This window comes from Gadus chalcogrammus, chromosome 13 (genome assembly GCF_026213295.1).
Source record: "Gadus chalcogrammus isolate NIFS_2021 chromosome 13, NIFS_Gcha_1.0, whole genome shotgun sequence".
Taxonomy (NCBI): domain Eukaryota; kingdom Metazoa; phylum Chordata; class Actinopteri; order Gadiformes; family Gadidae; genus Gadus; species Gadus chalcogrammus.
Genome location: NC_079424.1, coordinates 11,626,666 through 11,645,816, shown reverse-complemented (window position 1 = coordinate 11,645,816; position 19,151 = coordinate 11,626,666). Strand labels below are relative to the sequence as shown.

General features: G+C 46.3%; 2 protein-coding genes across 3 annotated transcripts in view; one reads left to right on the top strand and one right to left on the bottom strand.

The window, feature by feature from the left end:
* Positions 1-63: 63 nt before the first annotated feature.
* psmd6 (proteasome 26S subunit, non-ATPase 6) lies at positions 64-3,016 on the top strand. The gene is made up of 8 exons (XM_056605886.1): positions 64-342; positions 744-949; positions 1,175-1,320; positions 1,476-1,695; positions 1,862-1,970; positions 2,242-2,410; positions 2,588-2,665; positions 2,761-3,016. Exons 1-8 carry the CDS (start codon positions 198-200, stop codon positions 2,855-2,857), a joined length of 1,170 nt encoding a protein of 389 aa, XP_056461861.1. The 5' UTR covers positions 64-197; the 3' UTR covers positions 2,858-3,016.
* Positions 3,017-7,431: 4,415 nt separating this feature from the next.
* Positions 7,432-19,151, bottom strand: part of LOC130401552 (ataxin-7) — a 25,363-nt gene continuing 13,643 nt past the window's right edge. For both annotated transcript variants that reach the window (XM_056605370.1, XM_056605371.1), the window contains 8 exons: positions 14,677-14,836; positions 13,803-14,137; positions 12,804-12,886; positions 12,086-12,366; positions 11,252-11,444; positions 10,941-11,062; positions 8,151-9,363; positions 7,432-7,719 (listed from right to left, as the gene is read on the bottom strand). In XM_056605370.1, the coding sequence (XP_056461345.1) occupies positions 7,702-7,719; positions 8,151-9,363; positions 10,941-11,062; positions 11,252-11,444; positions 12,086-12,366; positions 12,804-12,886; positions 13,803-14,137; positions 14,677-14,836 (2,405 nt within the window). In that variant the 3' untranslated portion in view covers positions 7,432-7,701. The remainder of the gene's footprint in view (positions 7,720-8,150; positions 9,364-10,940; positions 11,063-11,251; positions 11,445-12,085; positions 12,367-12,803; positions 12,887-13,802; positions 14,138-14,676; positions 14,837-19,151) is intronic.

Below are 19,151 nucleotides of genomic sequence, written 5' to 3'. Positions count from 1 at the left end.
ACCAGAAGGTGGCAGTCATTGAGTCTGTTCCCTAAATCCTTCTTCACCCTACTCGTTGGCACAACATCCACCGGAAGCGGCCAGTCAATGTTTTCCGTAGTCATTGTTGGTTAGCTTGCACATTTTACTGTGTCTGACACATAAAGACAACCTGAACAACATTAACACGTTGTTGGATTTCTTGTACGAATCTCAAAATGCCTTTGGAGAATCTGGAAGAAGAGGGTCTGCCCAAGAACCCCGATCTGAGGATTGCCCAGCTGAAGTTTCTGCTCACAATGGAGGGGCACCGACAGGACGCTAAAGTGAAGACGGAGCTCATGGACGCGATTAAGGCTAACAGTGAGTTGTCATTTATTTGTATGAATAATTAAATCCATCCACAATATTGCTATAAGTACTGCATTAATAACCAGTTCTACCCTTTGCTCAGTGGACATTCATGTTGTGTTAAAAATACATTCCCACTGTAACGTAGAGCTAGCGTTAGTTGGTCAAACTTGGTGTGTAATGTGTCAACCACGGAGCTCCCTTCAGCTGGGGGACTTCAGGGTATATCATGGCAGAATCAATAAACTTGGTCATCTGTGCCACAACTCACGTTTTAATTTCAGGGAATGTCCTGCGTGATTTTTTAATTTATTTAACACATTTAGAGTGCACAGCAAGATGTCATTCTAGATTGAGCTGGAATTGTGATTTTACAACATGTAACTGAGAGCAATCCATGTATTGTGTTGTAGACATGGCTCCATACTACGAGGGCCTCTGTAAGGAACTCAAGTGGCAGCAAGACGCCGACCTTCTGAGTAAAATGAAGAAAGCCAACGAGGACGAGCTCAAACGCCTGGATGACGTCCTCGAAGATGCAGAGAATAACTTGGGAGAAAGTGAGATCCGTGATGCAATGATGGCCAGAGCCGAATATCTCATCAGAATTGGGGACAAGGTATGATCAATGTGTCTCTCTTTAAAGAAGTGTACAGAAATAACTAGTCCCGGAGTCAACTGAAATGTATGCATCATTTGAGATTGACTACTCGGTTATCCATATTTCTCTCATCCTTTTATAGTCATAATTAAGTTAATATATCAACAGTCGATATATTACATTGTTGCATCAACACCATTAATGTACCTCATCTACGGACTTGCCTGCCCTGTGCTTCCACAGGAGGGAGCCCTGACTGCCTTCAGGAAGACCTATGATAAGACAGTGGCACTCGGTCACAGACTAGACATCGTCTTCTACCTCCTGAGGATCGGCCTGTTTTACATGGACAGTGACCTCATTACACGCAACTCAGAGAAAGCCAAAAGGTAGTGAACTCATTGGGGACAGAATCCACTTCAACAAGACACTAATTGTAATGTCCAACATTTATGTTTAGTATTTTCTTATGTGTCGAAGCCTGCTCATGGAGGCCAAGGTGTACTTCTTATCATGTTCCTTCACTCACCGTGTGATTGTTCAGTCTGATCGAGGAAGGTGGGGACTGGGATCGCAGGAATCGTCTCAAAGTGTACCAGGGCTTGTACTGCGTGGCCATCCGAGACTTCAAGCAGGCTGCCGAGCTCTTCCTGGACACGGTGTCCACCTTCACCTCCTACGAGCTCATGGACTACAAGACCTTCGTCACATACACGGTCTACGTTTGCATGATCGCCCTGAAGAGGCCCGACCTGCGGGAAAAGGTAAGAAGCAGTACCCCCCTCCCCGACACATGCATGAAGGTGGCAGTCTATTTTATGTCGACCTATGTACATGTGAAATTAGACATCATGAACACAGACTTATCCCTTCACTCTCATATTAAGCGGGCCTCTTTTAATGGGGTTTGTCCTTCTCATGCTTCCCTAGGTGATAAAGGGAGCAGAGATCCTGGAGGTCCTCCACGGCCTTCCACCCATTCGCCAGTACCTGTTCTCCCTCTACGAGTGCCGCTACTCAGTCTTCTTCCAGTCTCTGGGTAAACCGCTGCTTTTTATCCCTAGTACTGGTGATCATAAAAATACTTTAGATTTATCCAAGATCACCTGCCAGCTAAGCTTTGTCGGCCAAATACTCGGATTTGGCCTTACTGTATACTGGTTTCAAGTTGCTTGCAGAAAAATACTTCGAACATAACATTAACATAACATTGTTTTCCTGGGTTTTGCATTTAAAGATAACTCAAACTGACCATGTTAACTAAAGATGGCCATAGCGGAATATTGCTAATCGCGTGACCCTCCCCACAGCTACGGTGGAACAGGAGATGAAGAAGGACTGGCTGTTTGCCCCCCATTACCGCTACTATGTGAGGGAGATGAGGATCCAGGCCTACAGCCAGCTGCTGGAGTCCTACCGCTCCCTAACCCTGGGATACATGGCAGAGGCCTTCGGCGTCAGCAATGAGTTCATAGACCAGTGAGTCCCACATTACACTTGACATTTGGCCGAAGCTTCAAGGGCTGCAAGAGCAAGTTTATGACTTGTATCAAAGGCAAACTGTCTCATACCATCACATTATTCACTGAACCCAAGGCAATCCCCATAGCATTGCCCCTCCAGTTCACCCAGACTTAACTCTCCTCTTCCTAACAGGGAACTCTCTAGGTTCATTGCCGCCGGCCGTCTTCACTGCAAAATTGACAAAGTAAACGAGATAGTGGAAACCAACAGGTACAAATTCACTTTTGTACACATCCAACCCAAAGAACGAATCCTTTAAAAAAAAGAAAGTTATGCCCTTATGAACCATCTCTACTCATCCACAGGCCTGACAGTAAGAACTGGCAGTACCAGGAGACCATCAAGAAGGGGGACCTGCTGCTCAACAGAGTCCAGAAGCTGTCCCGAGTCATCAACATGTAAAAGCGGCGCACGTGCCTTATTGTCTGCATCGCAAATGACACCCATGTCCATTTTGTGTAACTTGTTTTCGCGACCCAAACTTTGGAAAAAGGTGATCCTTATGTATATAATAAAATGTTTTCTCAACCCCGTTTAATGAATCTGTTGGCATTCACTGGAGAAATCAGCCGGAGACAGGATTTTCATATAAATAGCAGTATAAATTATTTTATTTACAGAAACTTGTTACAAAACAAATAGACTATACAATCTTATTTAAATATTAAGTAATTCTAGCCTATCATTTTGTTCATGAATTACATAGCAGCCAATACATAAAAGTCCAGCTGATCAAATTGATAAAGTATACAAAAAACCCACGCTTTTACAAATGAATGGAGACATTTTCCTTCCAAAAGTAAGCCGTATCCTCACTTTCACATTCCAAGTCTATGGTGTTGGATGTTATAAAAAAAAACTAAAACCTCATTGCCGTTTCCATATACTGGAAACAATACGTACTTTAACGCTCCACATATGAATCCTTAAACTAGAGTGGCTTAAACTGCAGGATCAGGCTCAGGAAGTCATTTGAGTTCTCTTGAAAAGTTTGATAATTCAAAAATTGTTGATGTTGAGTGTTTTCATACAGGGCGACTGACAAACTCTGGTTTGATCATGTTTAGGGTTCACTAGGCAGATCTTTTTATAAGCGAGCTCCTAAACACTGAACATTCAAGTAAGTTACATTTAACCCCAAATAAATACTGTCCTTTTAAACAGTCAGGGTGAGACATATTCAGGCACTTTCTCATGTCAATATTATCTTTTAAAAAGCTGCAAACAATGTCCTTTAAAAGCTGTGATTCAAATGACTTGTTTGGCAACGACTCAAGCAATGTTTTTTCCATAGTGTTGTCCTGCCTTTAAGTTATGATTGCTTGAACGACTACTACGCAGATTGATCAACCGGCTCTCTATCGTTAGAATATGGGGACAATATGCAGCTGAACAATGGTTTATTTCCTCCATGTTGCCTGCACCCAGATCTTTGCTGGCAAATAGGCAGCATGGAAAGTTAACCATTGTTAATTTGCATACACTACTCACATTCGAATGATACCAAGCCAGTCAAATCATCAGGGTTTCAAATCATGAAATGAGGTTTTAGGTCTTCAGTCTTAAAACTGATTTTTATTTAAAGTGTTAGCAAAATTGGTCTGTCTCAGGCCTGCAGGGCGTTTAAGAATCACAGGCTTATTGTGCCACAAGTCTCTTTCTTTCCGTTAGTTATGTTGATTCATAGGCAACATCTAAAAAGAAACAACCCCTACAGCTAAAAGCACATGTGAATGAGACCTTGAACAATAATAAAGGTTTCCTGGTCATACAGACACATGCTACAGTGGCCACACTTCACCCGTTGTCCCTTGAGAGGATCCCAGTACATGATTCATGAGATGCTTCGGCTTGGTAGGCGTATTGCATTTTGGCAGTGAACCACTTCGAATGAGCAAGTCCTCATCAACTTTATTCTTGCTTACTCAATAAATAAGGGCTTTCCATTGTACCAAAAAATCGTCCATGTGTACGAAAAATGACAAATATTGTGCAAAAATACATATTTCAATATGTACAATTTGTTAACAAAATATGTATTCTCAAATAGGGATACTTCAATACTTGTTTTGATACATCGGCTACGAAAAAAAAGCTAGGTAAAGATTGAAAAAGAAAATTGTTTCATCTGCTCACAATGCTATCTGACATCAGTGGACGACGGATGAAACCAGCTTTACCCGACCGTTTCAACAACCCCCCTGTGAAGCCATCTCAATGAATCCCCCTTCCTCCACAGCCTTGTTCTAACACTGCCAACACGTTTCATCCTGTCACGAACGGGGAATATCGACATATTTAGGCTCCGTTTCGACGAGCCTATTTAAAGCCTGGCTGGAGAACGGTCTAGTTTCCAACAGCATCATAAAGAAGAACAGATCAGTAGCCAAACGATTAGTGGTTACAAAGGTGGACAATCTTGCAACGGTGTGTGGCTGGGTGGTAAACACCCTATGGCTTTTAGAATTGCGTAATTTTTAGGAGCCTCGATACAAATGTTTCCTCAAAGAAATGCTTTTTTTTGGATCTAGAAATAATGTTCTACATGTTTTGGAAGTTTGAAGGTGATGTTGTTTACAGACCTGCTGGCAGATCTAAAGTGGGCAGCCATTGCTCTTTAAACCAGGCCTAACGTATACATTGATTTAACTCTATATCAGGGTTATGATAAAGGCCCCAGACCATTGATGGCTCCATTTTGAGACATCAAATGATTCCCAGTTTAGTTTTCCTTTTCAGCAAAGCCAACAACTAATGAGCGACTCATGGTGTATTTTAGTCAACGAGAGCAGACCGGGTTTGACTTTGTAATCCTGCAGCCAGAGGTCTTTATTACAAGATATAAATTGTAGGGGTGGGAAAAATAATCGATTATTCGATGCATCGCGATTCTCGCTATAACGATTCTGTCTCGATGCAGATAAATTAATAATCTGAATAATTATTATTTTTTTGCCTGCTGCAACATTCTGTTCACCAGAGAGGGATGATTTTTGTAATTTAAAAATTATTGAATTTATCTTCAGTGTGTATTGGCCAATCTGATTTGTCGTGACACGATTGTGATTCAGCCTACGCATAGCATGCGCGCAAACTCACAGCCAGACACAAGGACTCCTTCTAATTCAAGAGCATCTTTTCCATTAATGACATAGAAAAGAAAGATTAGAAATAAAATAAAACTGAAACCTATTTTTTGCATGCTTCCATATTGTGTTATGACACCAACGTCAATCAATGCAAGCTGCATTGATTATTGCATTGTTCATAGAAAGTCATATTTGTGACAAAAGCTTTCTCTCTATGAAATATTAGATAAGTGAATTCATCTGTTGATGTCTTTAATGATCATCACAAAAGTAGGAAGTGATTATCAAACTCTGAGTATCAAACCCAGATGTATATATATATATTTTTGAAAATCACGGATGGAAATGTACATAAAAAAAAATTTCTGCATCGAGATGCATCGATGTATCGCTTCAGAATCAAATCGTTGACCTCATAATCGGAATCTAATCGTGAGGTGCCAAGAGATTCCCACCCCTAATAATCAACTATGAATTCCCTTCAGGCAGACTTTTCCCCCATTTTACCTTTTGAATCATACTCATGTTTGTTGATCAATCGAATAGACCAGGCTACAGACTTGGCACGCCGGCACCAAGGAGAAGTGGTAGTGTTATTGATGATCAGTGAAGAAGTGAATCGACACTGCTCAGCCGAGTGCGACCGTAATAGGAAGACAAGCCGACACGGCCATTCCTTTGTACACATTTCGGTTGCTACAGGTGCTTCTACCAAATCACCACAACACTCAGTGTTTAATAACAAAAAACTAGTTTGCCGACAATGTCCAAACCCCCAAGCTATATACATACATATATAAATCGACCATCTACTGTGAACGACGTGTTCACGTTTGAGGAAGCCACTGATTTTGTAGTTGGGATTCCCACACAGACCACCACCACCGGCACAAGGTTGTCCACCTTTTGAGAAACAAAACAAAAGAAAAAGGGAGAAGGGGGTACCAATGCAAACTGATATTGTTGGGAAGATGCGCTGCCTGTGTAGCAGCCACATTTAGTGCTATTCAGAGTTCAAGAAAGGGTGTCGCCATTCTGCTCCCACTCCAGCCATTAACAGACCAAATAACAGAGTCCTTGAATCCAAGCTTTTCCCCTGATAGAGAATACGTTTGAACGGGCACATCAGGTGTCCTCTTTGACATTTGCATGCAAAACTATGTCTTTGTCACACACCTACAAAGACTCTTTGTAGATCTGTGTAAAAGAAAAAAAGTAAGAAAACATGAAACCAGGTCACACTTGCATAATTATTTTTTTGAATAACAAAAAAGGGTCGCCTCAAACCCCCGGCCCTACCATCTCGCCAGTGGCTGAACTCTGCGTAACGTCAAACGTGACTCGAGGTGTCCCTCAGAACAGAAACAGAAAACGTCCAGGGGATCCTGGGCCGGTGTTCCGGAGCGCAGTCGGCGCCACAGCGCTCGCCGCCGCGGCGCCACTGCTCCTTCTCCTTCCAAGGCTTCTGAGATCAGGCGATGTGGGTGTTAATAGTTGGATATTTCCAGTAGTCCAGTAAAATATCTGACCAGAGTAAAAACTGTCACTAAACAGTCCAGAGTGTGCGCACACCCCCACACATTCACACAGTCAGGCGCACGCGTTCACACTTTAAATACGGAAGCAATTCGGCCCCGCCGGCTCCCTTGCGGCCCTGCCCCGCGCCTCACAGCACTCCCGTCCGCCAGCGGCCCCCCTAACCTGAAGTCCAACCGGGGGGGGGGGGGGGGCCCGCTGAACAGAGACCCAGAGGAGGCCCCTGCTCCCGCGGGCCCGGAGCGGAAGACCTTCTCAGGGCACTGAGACAACACTGAAATGGCTGGCAGGAGATGACCCCGCCCTCCTCCTCCCCCGCTCTTCCCCCCCCCCCCCCCCCCAAACCCCAACGCACATGGCTTTGGGAGAACTGGTGTGTTCACTAAATGGCCGTGCCAATGTTGAGGTTTGCGTTAACGTCACCGGTCTCTCCGTCATCTCCACCCTGAGGATTGTGGGAAGCTGAAGGTAGAAGTATGAGACCCGCGGGGGGAGGGGGGAGTCGTCTGGGTTCCGCTCGTGACTTGTCTTCTAGAAGGCCTCGTGCATTCTGAGCGCCGACGGCTCTGGACTCCGCCCCCTCCGCCTGCCGTTTCCATACATAGAACCCGGGCACCGCTGTCAGGGGCGAGCCTTCGGCTGAGGAAGAGGGAGAAAGGAAAAGTTAAGACAGAGTTAAGACATTCTTTCCTTATTTTGACCCTCAGATATTGGAAAGCGAGAAATCCTGACTGGGATTGGCGTGTTGCGTGCTCCGACTGTTTTCTGCAAACTGAAAAAAGGAGCGCTTGATGAAGATAAAGTTCTGGCCACTGAAGAGTTAATCCCTTGCCATAATCTCAAGATTGTCTCCAAATCGAATTGGGCCATAAAGCAATACAGAAATACATGCCGTTTGACATAATTGCAATATTGAAAAACTGAACGCACTCCTTGGGCCAATAAAGGGTTATATTTAAGCCCCAGTGTGCCCGAGGACCAAAACACTAATCTATTCACCGATAGCACTACGAGCTACAACTGCAGTAGGAGCCCCAGCAGTCTGGTGCCGGTGCAGCAGAGGAACCCACCTGGTGGAGGTGAGCGTTGTTGGGCAGCCCCGGGCCGCCCGCCACGCTGCGGCCGTGCTTCCCGTGGATGTTGTTAATGGAGGGCGACTTGGCCACCTTGGGTCTACCCGGGCCCCCCCCCGGGCCGCCGCCACCACCTCCGGGAACGCCCAGCCCGCCGACCCCGCCTCCACCCCCACCCCCACCCCCACCGCCGGCCGGGGAGCTCTTGCGCTTCTTGCCGTCCAGGCGGCCGTCGGACGCGTGGTGGCCGAAGCCGGCGTGGTGCTCCGAGGAGGACTGGTGGTGGTGGTGGTGGTTGTGGTGGTGGTGGTGGTGGACGAAGGGCCCCAGCGACAGCGTCGAGTCGCTGCTGTTCATCACCACGCTCATGCGCTTGATGGACTCTGCGGGGCTGCCCGACGGGGGGCCCCGCGGCGAGGGCCCCGAGGAGGAGCCTCCGGCGGGCCCCCCGCTGGGCTCCGCCTTCAGGCTGAGGGAGTTGGTGCGCACCGTGGGGCCACAGTTCAGTCCCATGCTGTGGACGCCGCTGTGCGTGGCGGCGGAGGAGAGCGCCGGCGAGCCGTGGTGGTGGGTGCTACCTGAGCTGCCCGGGGCGCTGCCACAGTTCTTCTTGAAGGAGGCGGAGGTGGCGGAGGAGGAGGAGTTGGCGTTCGACGAGGGGGAGTCGGAGGCGGGGCCGTGGGACGAGGCGAGGAAGGAGCTGTTCTTCCTCTTCTTCCCCGAGCTGAAGCTAGCGTTGCTACTGGTGCTGTTGATCCCCCCGCCCCCGCCTAAGGAGCTGGGCGTGACCGGCGTGGAGGAGGAGCCTGACGAGCTCTCCCGGGGCCTGAAGGACGCCGCCTTGCCTGCCCCGCCGCCGCCGGAGGAAGAGGAGGAGCGGGACTTGAACGCCCGGACTGAGGCGGGGGGAGGCGCCAGGGGGGAGGAGGAGTGGGCTGAAGGCATCTGCGGCGACGAAGACACTTGCCGGGCCTGCGTGGCGCCGTAGGCCGGGTGGTCGGCCCCGCCCTGCGGCGAGGCGCGGGCGTTGGGCGCCGTGCCGTAGGAGAGCGCCGAGCGGCCCTCGTACGACTGGCCGTAGTGCGGCTGCGTGCCGGCGGGGCTAAGGAAGCCCGGGGAGGAGGTGCTACCGTGGGAGTTTGTGCTTGTCCTGTGGGCGGGGGTGACGGAGGACGAGGAAGAGGAGTTCTCCAAGGCCATTGGGATTTTCCTGGAACAAATCAGGAAGCCACGTCAAATATAGGGTTGGGTATACTCTTTAAGTAGTTGGGCTGAAATACCACGCCTCGCAGTCATGGACCCATAAAGAAAGTCGTAGTCGTACCATGCGTGTTTAGAAGCGCGACATTGAAAAGGGTCCCGTCGGAAACAGTATCGCACGGTGCAGCGTTCCAAACGTTGTGTAATCAAATACACTGATAAATAAAAAAATCCTATAATAACGAAAATACACACCGTTATTTGGTGTGAACCGGTATACCGCCCAGCACTAATGCAAGTTGACGCCGCAACACCATGGGGGCGGGGCAGGGGGCGTTAAAAATAGTCAGGCACAGTTATGAGGCACCGAAATGTGTGTTCTTATTCGATCTCGTTACTAACGTTTACGTCAGAACCGGTGCCCTACTGGAACAGAGTTTCGGTGCTCAACCCTAGTCAAGTACCAGGACTGTCACTGGCACACTTCTCTCCCATCCAGCGGTCCTGCTTTGTTACAGCAGAACCTCTGGGGGAGACAGCACAGAGTCTGGCCAGAAACCAAAAGCTGCAACGGGAGACGTTACAATCTTGTTTCCAGTTTTGTCACCGAGATATTCTACTGAAGAGAAACTGATTTGGGCAAGTGGATGAAGCATTCCGCAGGGGATTTTGATAAGTGTATGTCTACCTTCACAGACACTTGACACGTAAAGTACTCCTGGCTGATTATGTGTTTGCCGTTAATAGCCAATTAAGCAACATGATTGGTTGAAACACCCCATCCCATTTACCAAGATTACAGCTAGTTGGCCATCTGATTTGGGAAGTCTGAATTGCGGGAATACTTATACAGATGACATATCCATATTGAAGAAAATGTCGGGGTCTGAGTTGCAGACACATACCCTGACATTGTTGGACAAATTTGACTACATTTTAAATTAGTCTAAAAACTCTGTTTATTTAGATTTGCAAGAGTGGTATTCAATGGCTGCAGACCACAGCATTGCTGTGACGATATGCACAGCAATGCAACGCTTAATGCCGAGTGAGTATTTTGACCTTGATCCTTTCAGAAGTACGGCAGACACATCTTTCTTATCAACAAAAGCCACTGCTGTAGAATGTTATTCTTTCAGAGAAGATATACGTCCACTTTGTTTATTACCGTCGCGATAGCAGATCCAACCGACCATCCCAAACCGTTACCGAACGTCTTTGTTGCTTAATGTTGAAAGGTGCTCCTCCCAACCACGTATCAAACCTGCCCCATCTGAGATTAACGGCTGTGATTGACACGACCCGGGCCAGAGTGGCTGTAAACCTGTTTGAACGGGAAGGGGGCCAGACCATCTGCCAGAGCCAATAAAACATGAGCTTGCAGATTCGTCTGGTTCCCAGACTGGTGTACATGCCCAGTAGGCGACACTTTCTGAATTGGCAGACAGGGATGAATCCACCCCTGATCCCACGTGTGGAACTAAAGACAGTGTACTCACCTCAGGTGTGGGAGATCACATTGAACTAAAAGAGATTTGGCTGCAGTGGAAATGTTACATAGCTCACGCACCGGTCCAACATACTCACTTCCACATCTGCGAGTTGACGTGCCTGTCCATCATGGCAGTCAACGCACAACGCATGCGGTCCCAGCGCCGGTCAAACGTGTGGGAGCCTCTGCCAAACAGCCGACTTCCAAAAGTACAATACTGGGAACGGAGATAATATGGGAGGTCAGACACCTCTATAACATTTCATTCTTCAGACAACTTCATTAGGAAACCGTCAGAACAACACAGAACACGTTTCCCCTCAGCTGAGAAAGAACGAACTGAAAGCGCTGCGAGCCGAATGGAGCAGGCGTATTGTGGAGCGGGGGGCCGGGTGTGTGGACTTACAGCCGCCGGTCGAGGGTGGGAACCTGAATAGTGACAGTCCAGTCGGTCGGCGTTCTCCTCGCCGACCTCGTTCTCGCCCTCGTCGCTTGAGGGGCGGGACACGCCGTCCGGGGCACTGGGCGGCTGGTGGGGGGCGTCATGGACCACGGCGGGCTCCCCGGGGGGAACCCCAGCTCCATGGCTACTGTTCAGTCTGAAAAGGTTGGTTAGAAGGAGTAGAATGAGCGCCTGAAATGAGTAGAAGAGCATCAACTTTATTTTTTTGTAATGCACCTTTACCCATCCCTTTCAATGTACACCAGCTGGTTATTATACTCAGTTTGTGTACTATTGATTTACTTTTATTTGTATTTCTTGCTTGGTACATTAATCAGTGCATTAAATGAGATACTTTGAAATCAAATACAAACTGTGTTCCTGGGGAAATGTACCATTTTATTGGGGGGCAGGTATAATGAAGTATTTAATGATTTCTGTAATTGTATTTTAAGTCAGTAGGCTTGTTTGCCAAATAAAAAAGCATATGTGGAGTATTCATTTTGATTGCCGTTTTTTAATTATTTAGCATACTCCTTATTTTCTCTACCTCTAACTTGTAATTAACAATCAAAAATCTAAATATTGTTGCAACTGATTTTTTTTCCCCATCAATCCCGTACGTTTATAGTTATGACTTTGATACATCACTGGAGCTCCTTAAAACTTGGCGGGTGCCTCTAACGTTTTGCTGGTGCTCCTAACTCTTCCAGTGGGAAGCCCCAGTGCTGCCCAGTAAAGCATTGAATCTGGAGCCCCGTGTTCACCATGCACCCGGAGGGGGCCCGAGCCACGTACCGGGGGACACCGGAGTTGTAGGGTCGAGGCTTGGCAGGAGACTTGACGACGACCTCGGCGACGGCGGGGCCGTTGCCGTGGACCGCCTGGTGGGGTTCGTGGGTGGTGGCGGCGGGGAGGCGCGAGGGCAGGTGGGGTTCCCTGAGAGGGGGAGTCTGCTGGGAGTGGGGGTGCTGGAGCTCCCTCTCCCGGTCCCTGGCCCTGTTCTTGTGCTCCGCCAGCAGCGTGTCGAAGCGTTTCCTGCGCCCGGTCACAGCTCTCCGCTGGCTTAAGGAATGTGTCTGGATGGGTTGGGGGGGGGGGGGGAGGTCACACCTGAGGTCGCTGATATCATGCCCCCCCACCCCCATTGCTTCCACTCCAATAGATTTCATTCTATTGAGTTTGTAACTACTTTGGAGCAAAATCTTAGTCTGTGATTGAAGGGTGGATATCATAAGAACAAACATGTTGTGTATGTATTGACCCTGAAGTACTTTGTAGAACCTCAGTTTTTTAGGTTCATTTAAAACTTTAAAGGAGGGCATAAATTCCAGACAAAATTATCACACTCAACCGTATGCATGCAGGAATTCCCAAACTTTCAAGACGTATAAAAATACTAAGACTTTAAAACAGGCCGAAGGACGTCAATGTTAACAGTTCCTTCAATGAAAATGTGAGGATCAGGGGAAGGAAGAATGATTTTCCCATTTGAACAAAATAAGCATCCCAGTACCTTGCATGTAAGTGACCTTGTGCATGGTTTCCGGGCGGTCATGTCCATAACACCACAATGAATATCTGGATTGAATTCTCGGTCTGAAAGGTTGATGAGAAGAGAAACAAAAAAAACATTATTCTATGTCAACAATTCTATTAGAAATTAGTAAAAAGAAAATCGAAAATTGTATTGTATTAATTGAATTAAAGCATATTATTTTAGGCACTAAATTGTGTTCATACATTTCTGTAAAACTATTAACTCATTGACAATCATTTAATTAACTCAAAAGGTTTATAATCTGTGCTTCAAGGCTCCTAAAATGAAGGCATATGTAGATTATCATTGGTTAGGTATCTCAAAATCAAAAGGTCCTTCAAGCTTTGTCCTGAGAAAATCATTTCAAAAGCACAAATGCAAAAAAAATCTCTACAGAAATGAACGCTATCCGAACTGTCCCCATTCCCTCCTGTTCTCCATCCATCTCCCCACATCACATTTATGCATGTAAATAAAATGCATAAATCTACAGCTCTACGAAGGCAAGAGTTGTCTATAAAGTTATCTGTGCGATATATGGGGCATTGAGTCTTGTCTAATGCACACTGATAATATTCTGCTTACTCACACTCATCTATTCTGCATGATAGAAAATGTATCATAACATTTTACAGACATTAGAACCCAAGATATTCCATACATAAATGAATGAGGGCGTTCTTTTCTAATCCGCCAGACACAGATTACTAAATTGAGTTCGACCATTTCTGACAATGTGCATTTTATCTATTTATTCTCATTGCTTAGTCTACTGTGTCTATACCGTGTTCCTTTGGTCTTTAAACGTATTTAATGTTTGATCAGACGATGGGAATGGAAGCGCTATCAGTTATTTGCAGATTAAAAGACAAACACACTGGACCTAAAGTACAAGCACCTCTACATTGGGTCTTTAAAAAACAAAAAAAACATTCAGACATGACGCTGATGTGTGTGCGAGCAGAAGACACCGACCTGACAATCTCTTGTAAAGGTGTCGTCTGCTACTGGCATTGCTGCTCTCCTGCCTCTTCTCCGAAAGGACAGACGTGTGGCCCTTGCCATTCGGGATCTGCCCGGGGGCCAGCAAGGGGGGCTTTGGTATGGAGGGCGAGTTAAGGCCTGGCTTGAGGGCCGATGACGAGGAGGATGAGGAGGTGACCGTTGCGGTATTGGAGCTCACAGTGGTGCCAGCGGAGGAGGAGGAGGTGGTGGTGGAGGCGGTGGCCATGGCAGAGGGGGCCTGGGTTAGCTTGGCCGATGGGTCGACCTTCAGGTGGATCTTCTCAACCTTGACGGCTGCAGTAAGTCTAGATCAGAAGGAGGGAAGAAAACCAGGAAAGAGCCAGAGAAATGTCAGAGGGATGCATTAACCAGCAAAAGGCGGATACATATGGGGCATGAGCAGAATCAATGGTCTGAATAATTGGTAAGGTCTTTTAAATATCAACCATCGTTTTCAACCGACACTTGGCTCCTATTGATGGATTATCTTGTACGTAATCAGTCGGTATTAGAGGAACTAAAGAAGTGAAGTATTATCCAGAATGAATAATGCCAATGAGTTAGTAAATGAGTAAATGTCACATGCACTTTTAAGACCACGTTATCTTATAGTATTAATTGACAGGCCTCACGGTTAATTGACCATTTAGCAGATGCTTTGTGCTAAAGTGACTTCCAGTTCACTACAATACAACACAAGGATAAGCTAGGGATTTGGATCTTACTCAAGGATGCCTAGTTTGCCTACATGTAGGCTAAGGACATTGGGGATCACACTCCAGTCCCAACTTTCAATAATCTTTTGTGGGCGTATGTGAACACATAATCCTGAAGTCAGACTTACATCTTGTCTGGCTGCAGCTCCCTGAATGGTATGAAGGGGGGTTTTCTCTTTTCTTTGGCTGCTTTAAGGAGTTTGAAGTTGGAGGAGGAGTCGCTGGGGCCCACCGCAGAGGGTCGTACCAGGATGGGAGTGGGCTTGCTGGCCAAGCTGTGTCTTCTCTCTGCAAGAGAGGGCACGACAAGAGTTGAAGCGGTGTGGACAAGGCCGTTTGACAGGAACGGGGTGACCTACTCTGGGGCGACAAGCCGACATTCAGCATGTTGACCCCGCACACCATAGCAAGATTTGAATAATCAATTCACAGCAATGAACAAGTGAACCAACAAGTCAACAAGGAGATCAATTTGAATGGATTCACTTGTTTACATCCGCTCAAAACAAAATTTGGACAAAAGACCTAATGAATAGCCAACAAGAAGGTCAACATGACCCCTCAGCTGAAGAACACACACAGACACCAATCAAATGATACCAGAAGAGCCATAAAAGAGCCTTTTGTCCCTGCATGTATATGAAGATGATCAGAATCGAAGCCCTCCACAGAGAGAACACGTTTGGTTGCGGGAAGAGTAGCACGGTGACACGGGCCTAGTTACAGCACTCGTTGGGCAGTCAGGCTACAGCACCGTCTCAGCAGGTGAGCTGCAGACAAGCAGGCAACTGTGATGCTACCGGAATAACGAAGGGGCCACACAAGCACACACATCCACACACGCACTCTGTTCACAAGGGCGATATCAGACCATTAATCCTACCCTAGTCTTTTAGTTTCAACCTCATTTGACATATGCAGCCCTCGAACCCGCACACAACCTCACACCAGGTGGTCACACCAGGACAGGGCCACAGTGCACTGGTGCCTTGTGCCCTCCATAGAAAAATAATACAAATAGTGAGGAAAAGAAAAAGGACATTAAAAAAAAGGAGCCTCTTCATCCAATTTCCACATGCAGTTTGTTCGGTGCTAAAGGGGAATTCCTAGCTTCAAGCGGCGGAGGGCGAGCGAGATGGAAAGTGAACAGAAAAGGCGGCTCCCTGGTAAAGGATACATTACAATACCAGTCTGGCTGGTCAAATATAAACCAGTCTGAAACCTCATTGTGGCGTATGTGGCTCCTATTTTAGGAAACACCACTTATACATACAGGCTCATACAGGCAGCACAGAGTGTAAGGGAACCCCCGGTTTCAGCTTATATTCAAACTATAAAAAAAAAAAGGTTTTGTGCGGAGAGTTCTACGAAGGTGTGGGGGCGGGGTATCCCCATAGTTATCCCCACGTCAACTTTGTGATACCATTGTGATACTTTGTAGCCTGCGGTCATTGTATACAAGTGTTATAATGAGCAATGTTGCATATGAAATGTGCAACACACAACAGCGTTATACGTCATGTGTCAAGAGAAGCTTAACCCTTTCTGGACGCAGCCATCAACATCAACCGCTGCACAGACAACGCTCCACGCATGCACCTCGCCGCCAGTGTCCCGAGGAGTATACTAAAAGGCACTTAGACGTAGCGAAAAGAGCGCTACCTTCATTTTGATTAGAGCAGAACGTTCTGCTCCAAATAGGATGGTACTCCTGTTTCCTCTTAATTAAGGTCTTATTTTATGAACGGAGACAAAATGTTGACGTAATAAGGCATATTCCCAATTCAAAACAAAACGTTTTTGTGTTTAGACCCCACTTCAAATTCCCTTGTGGCACTCAGCATGTGGAATGTGTGGGGTACATGCGTGTAGGAAGGGGGGCTTTTCAAGGAATAACCACTGTGTGTCCCGTTACTGGCAAATAATGTGCCATGGTGTTAAGCAACCTCGGCATCACCTCTACCGTATCACCACCCCCAAGTACATTGCTTTCAATAGCGGGACTGCCAAGAGTGATTTATTCCGCTTATACCACAGTGACCAATGATGATGAGATATTACAGGTAGTTAAAAGTTATTGGTTTATTAACGACTTTATTAGCGGGAAAAAAAAGATATTATTCTACAGTGCTTTGAGCATTGTTTTTTAGGTCTTCAAGGGGAAAATAACCAATATTAATGTCAGATTTGTAGGGAAAAGATGTCCAACTGTTAAAAGACAGGTGTTCCGCTATTGAAAATAAATGTTATTGACCAATCAGAATAAAGTATTCATCAACACTGTAGTGTAAGGAGCGACCGCTGCTATCGTTAGATTCTCCTGTAGATCGCAGAGAGAGGAAGCAGCAGAGCTTGCAGACTGCCCGCCCCTGCTGGGAGCATCCATGGGAGGTGAGCAAAAAAATAGAAACACCCAAGAGTAGACAGATGGGCATGGATGAACACGCTGCAATCATATGAGGACCACCTCCACGGCAACCGCATCAGTGGCTGCACAACGCGTTAGCCCAGTGGGAGGTCCCCCCGAAGTGACAGAGAGAGAAGTAAGGGGGGGCTTTCAAACGTGAGTGTGTGTGTGTGTTGCAAAGCTACCTAGTATAGTGCAGCTAGCGAAATGTAGGCCGGTAAAATGTTTTTTTTAGCACTTGCGAGATTCATCCCAACTAAAATATTTAGAGGACATTTTCTTTCTCGCTAATGAGCATACTAATTATTATAATCACATCCCTGCCATATGTCAGCATCATACCATACAAAAGAGGGGCGTGCTAAGGTGGCAAATTGCATGAGAAATTATTTGATGACTTATTTTTGGCTCACTGTGCATAGGCTAAATCACGTATGATATGATGTATGATAACAGAAGGGCCCTGGGTATGGTCCAGGTATGCCTCCATCGTATCATTTATCTTGACTGCTGGGTGACAGGCTCACGGGGAGGCATGTGATGGTATAGCCCCCCCTCATGGTTGACCTTGAGAACTGTCCGTTTGGTCATTTTTCATTATAAAACAACTTCACTGCAAGTGAAGATAAATCAGACACCGCATAATAACTCACAGGGCAAAAAAAGACCATCACATATACAGGATCAGCCTCCAGCCTGTTCACAATTCTCAACATCCAATACCACAGGAAGCTGTTCACTTATCTGAATTCTTCCTCTACGGCTAAAAACCAAATGATGGTTCTAGAGATAACCCTAGGAGAGCCGAGTCAACCATGCTAGACTCAAAGAACCATTGCTGCAAGAACCATCTTCCATCCCCATGTGTACAAACCTCCCCGATATTGGAAATAGTTCCTCCTTAAAACAGGTGGTAGTGCAAGCTGAATGATATAACGTCTTAATGAGGTGGAACAGGCAGCTAAATCATCCCAATCCACCACATGAAACATTCAATTAATATTCAAGTACAAGGCTGGCGTAATTATATCATTTCTTATCACTGCCCTGCCCAATGAAACGATTATTAACTGTTGAAAAGACCCTGTTGAAGAGACGGGGGACGAAAAAGAAAAAGAAACCTGCACACACAGCAGCTTCTTTAAAAAGGTGGCATTTTCGTCACTTAAAAAAAACTGTTGAAGAAACAAATGTGATTGGCTAAATTAGACACATGGATGGATACGGCGATGGTCCTCTGCGCTGAGACCCTGGTTTAAATGTGCTTTTGGACGACAATCGATGTTCACGGCATCAAAACTCAACAAATGGGACACATTGTGTGCTTTGAAATGTCTGTCATTAGCAAAAATATTTGCCAGGTTTCCCCTTAAAATTATGTTGACCATTGCTTTTACGCTGTACGTGACTTCCCCAATAGTAAAAAGCCAGGATATTGCTAAGGTGAATATTAGGATTTGTTTTTTAAGCACTTTTCTATTTGTTCTAGAGGCTTATTTAAGTGGCATACTGGTGAAAAAAACCAGTTTAACTGGCCCCGTAGGATGGGAAGTTAAAACACCCACATGCCTATACACAAACACAACCTGCCATCCTAATCTTGACTTTGGAATTGGATAATGCATGAGCAGAAGACACGCATGCAACAGAGGCCATATACACACATCTTTGAGAACACATGACTCCAACCCTTTGCTTAAGAATTGTAAGCATGATACAACAACGGATGGAGGCGAGAATTTTATCATCTCAGGTTGCCTTGAGAAGAATAGGCCGACTGGGTTAGCGGCATGCTTGAAGAACGTGGAGTTGATACCCGGGAGTATGTGCAAACTACCTCCGCTGGTGCCCTGAAGCCCAGAGCAGGTTTCTTGCAGGGATCCCAGAGGTGCCAGGAACCATGCTGTATCTTCCCCCTCTGCTGATCATCCGTCTTACGTTCCCATACATCAGCCCTGGCCTAGCGCAGAATGGCTTAACCCAGAACTTGCTTCAAAACCCGTCACCATTCAAACCACTCTCAGCATCAAATCGCAGGGAGGGATGGTGTTTGCGTTAAGGGTAGAAAGGTTGAAGAGGCATCTGTGACCACCAAATAGATGACTATTCACAGATTCAATGCGAAGAGCCTTCTATTATAGTGAGCCTCCCGGTTAAGGATTTAATTCATTGTAGAGAGCTGAATTTAAGGATCAC

Bases quoted from the DNA above. Each gene is read 5' to 3' on its own strand.
- psmd6 (XM_056605886.1), top strand. From the start codon at position 198: ATGCCTTTGGAGAATCTGGAAGAAGAGGGTCTGCCCAAGAACCCCGAT. The intron at 343-743 runs GTGAGTTGTCAT...ATTGTGTTGTAG, and splicing joins GGACGCGATTAAGGCTAACA to ACATGGCTCCATACTACGAG. The intron at 950-1,174 runs GTATGATCAATG...GTGCTTCCACAG, and splicing joins TCATCAGAATTGGGGACAAG to GAGGGAGCCCTGACTGCCTT.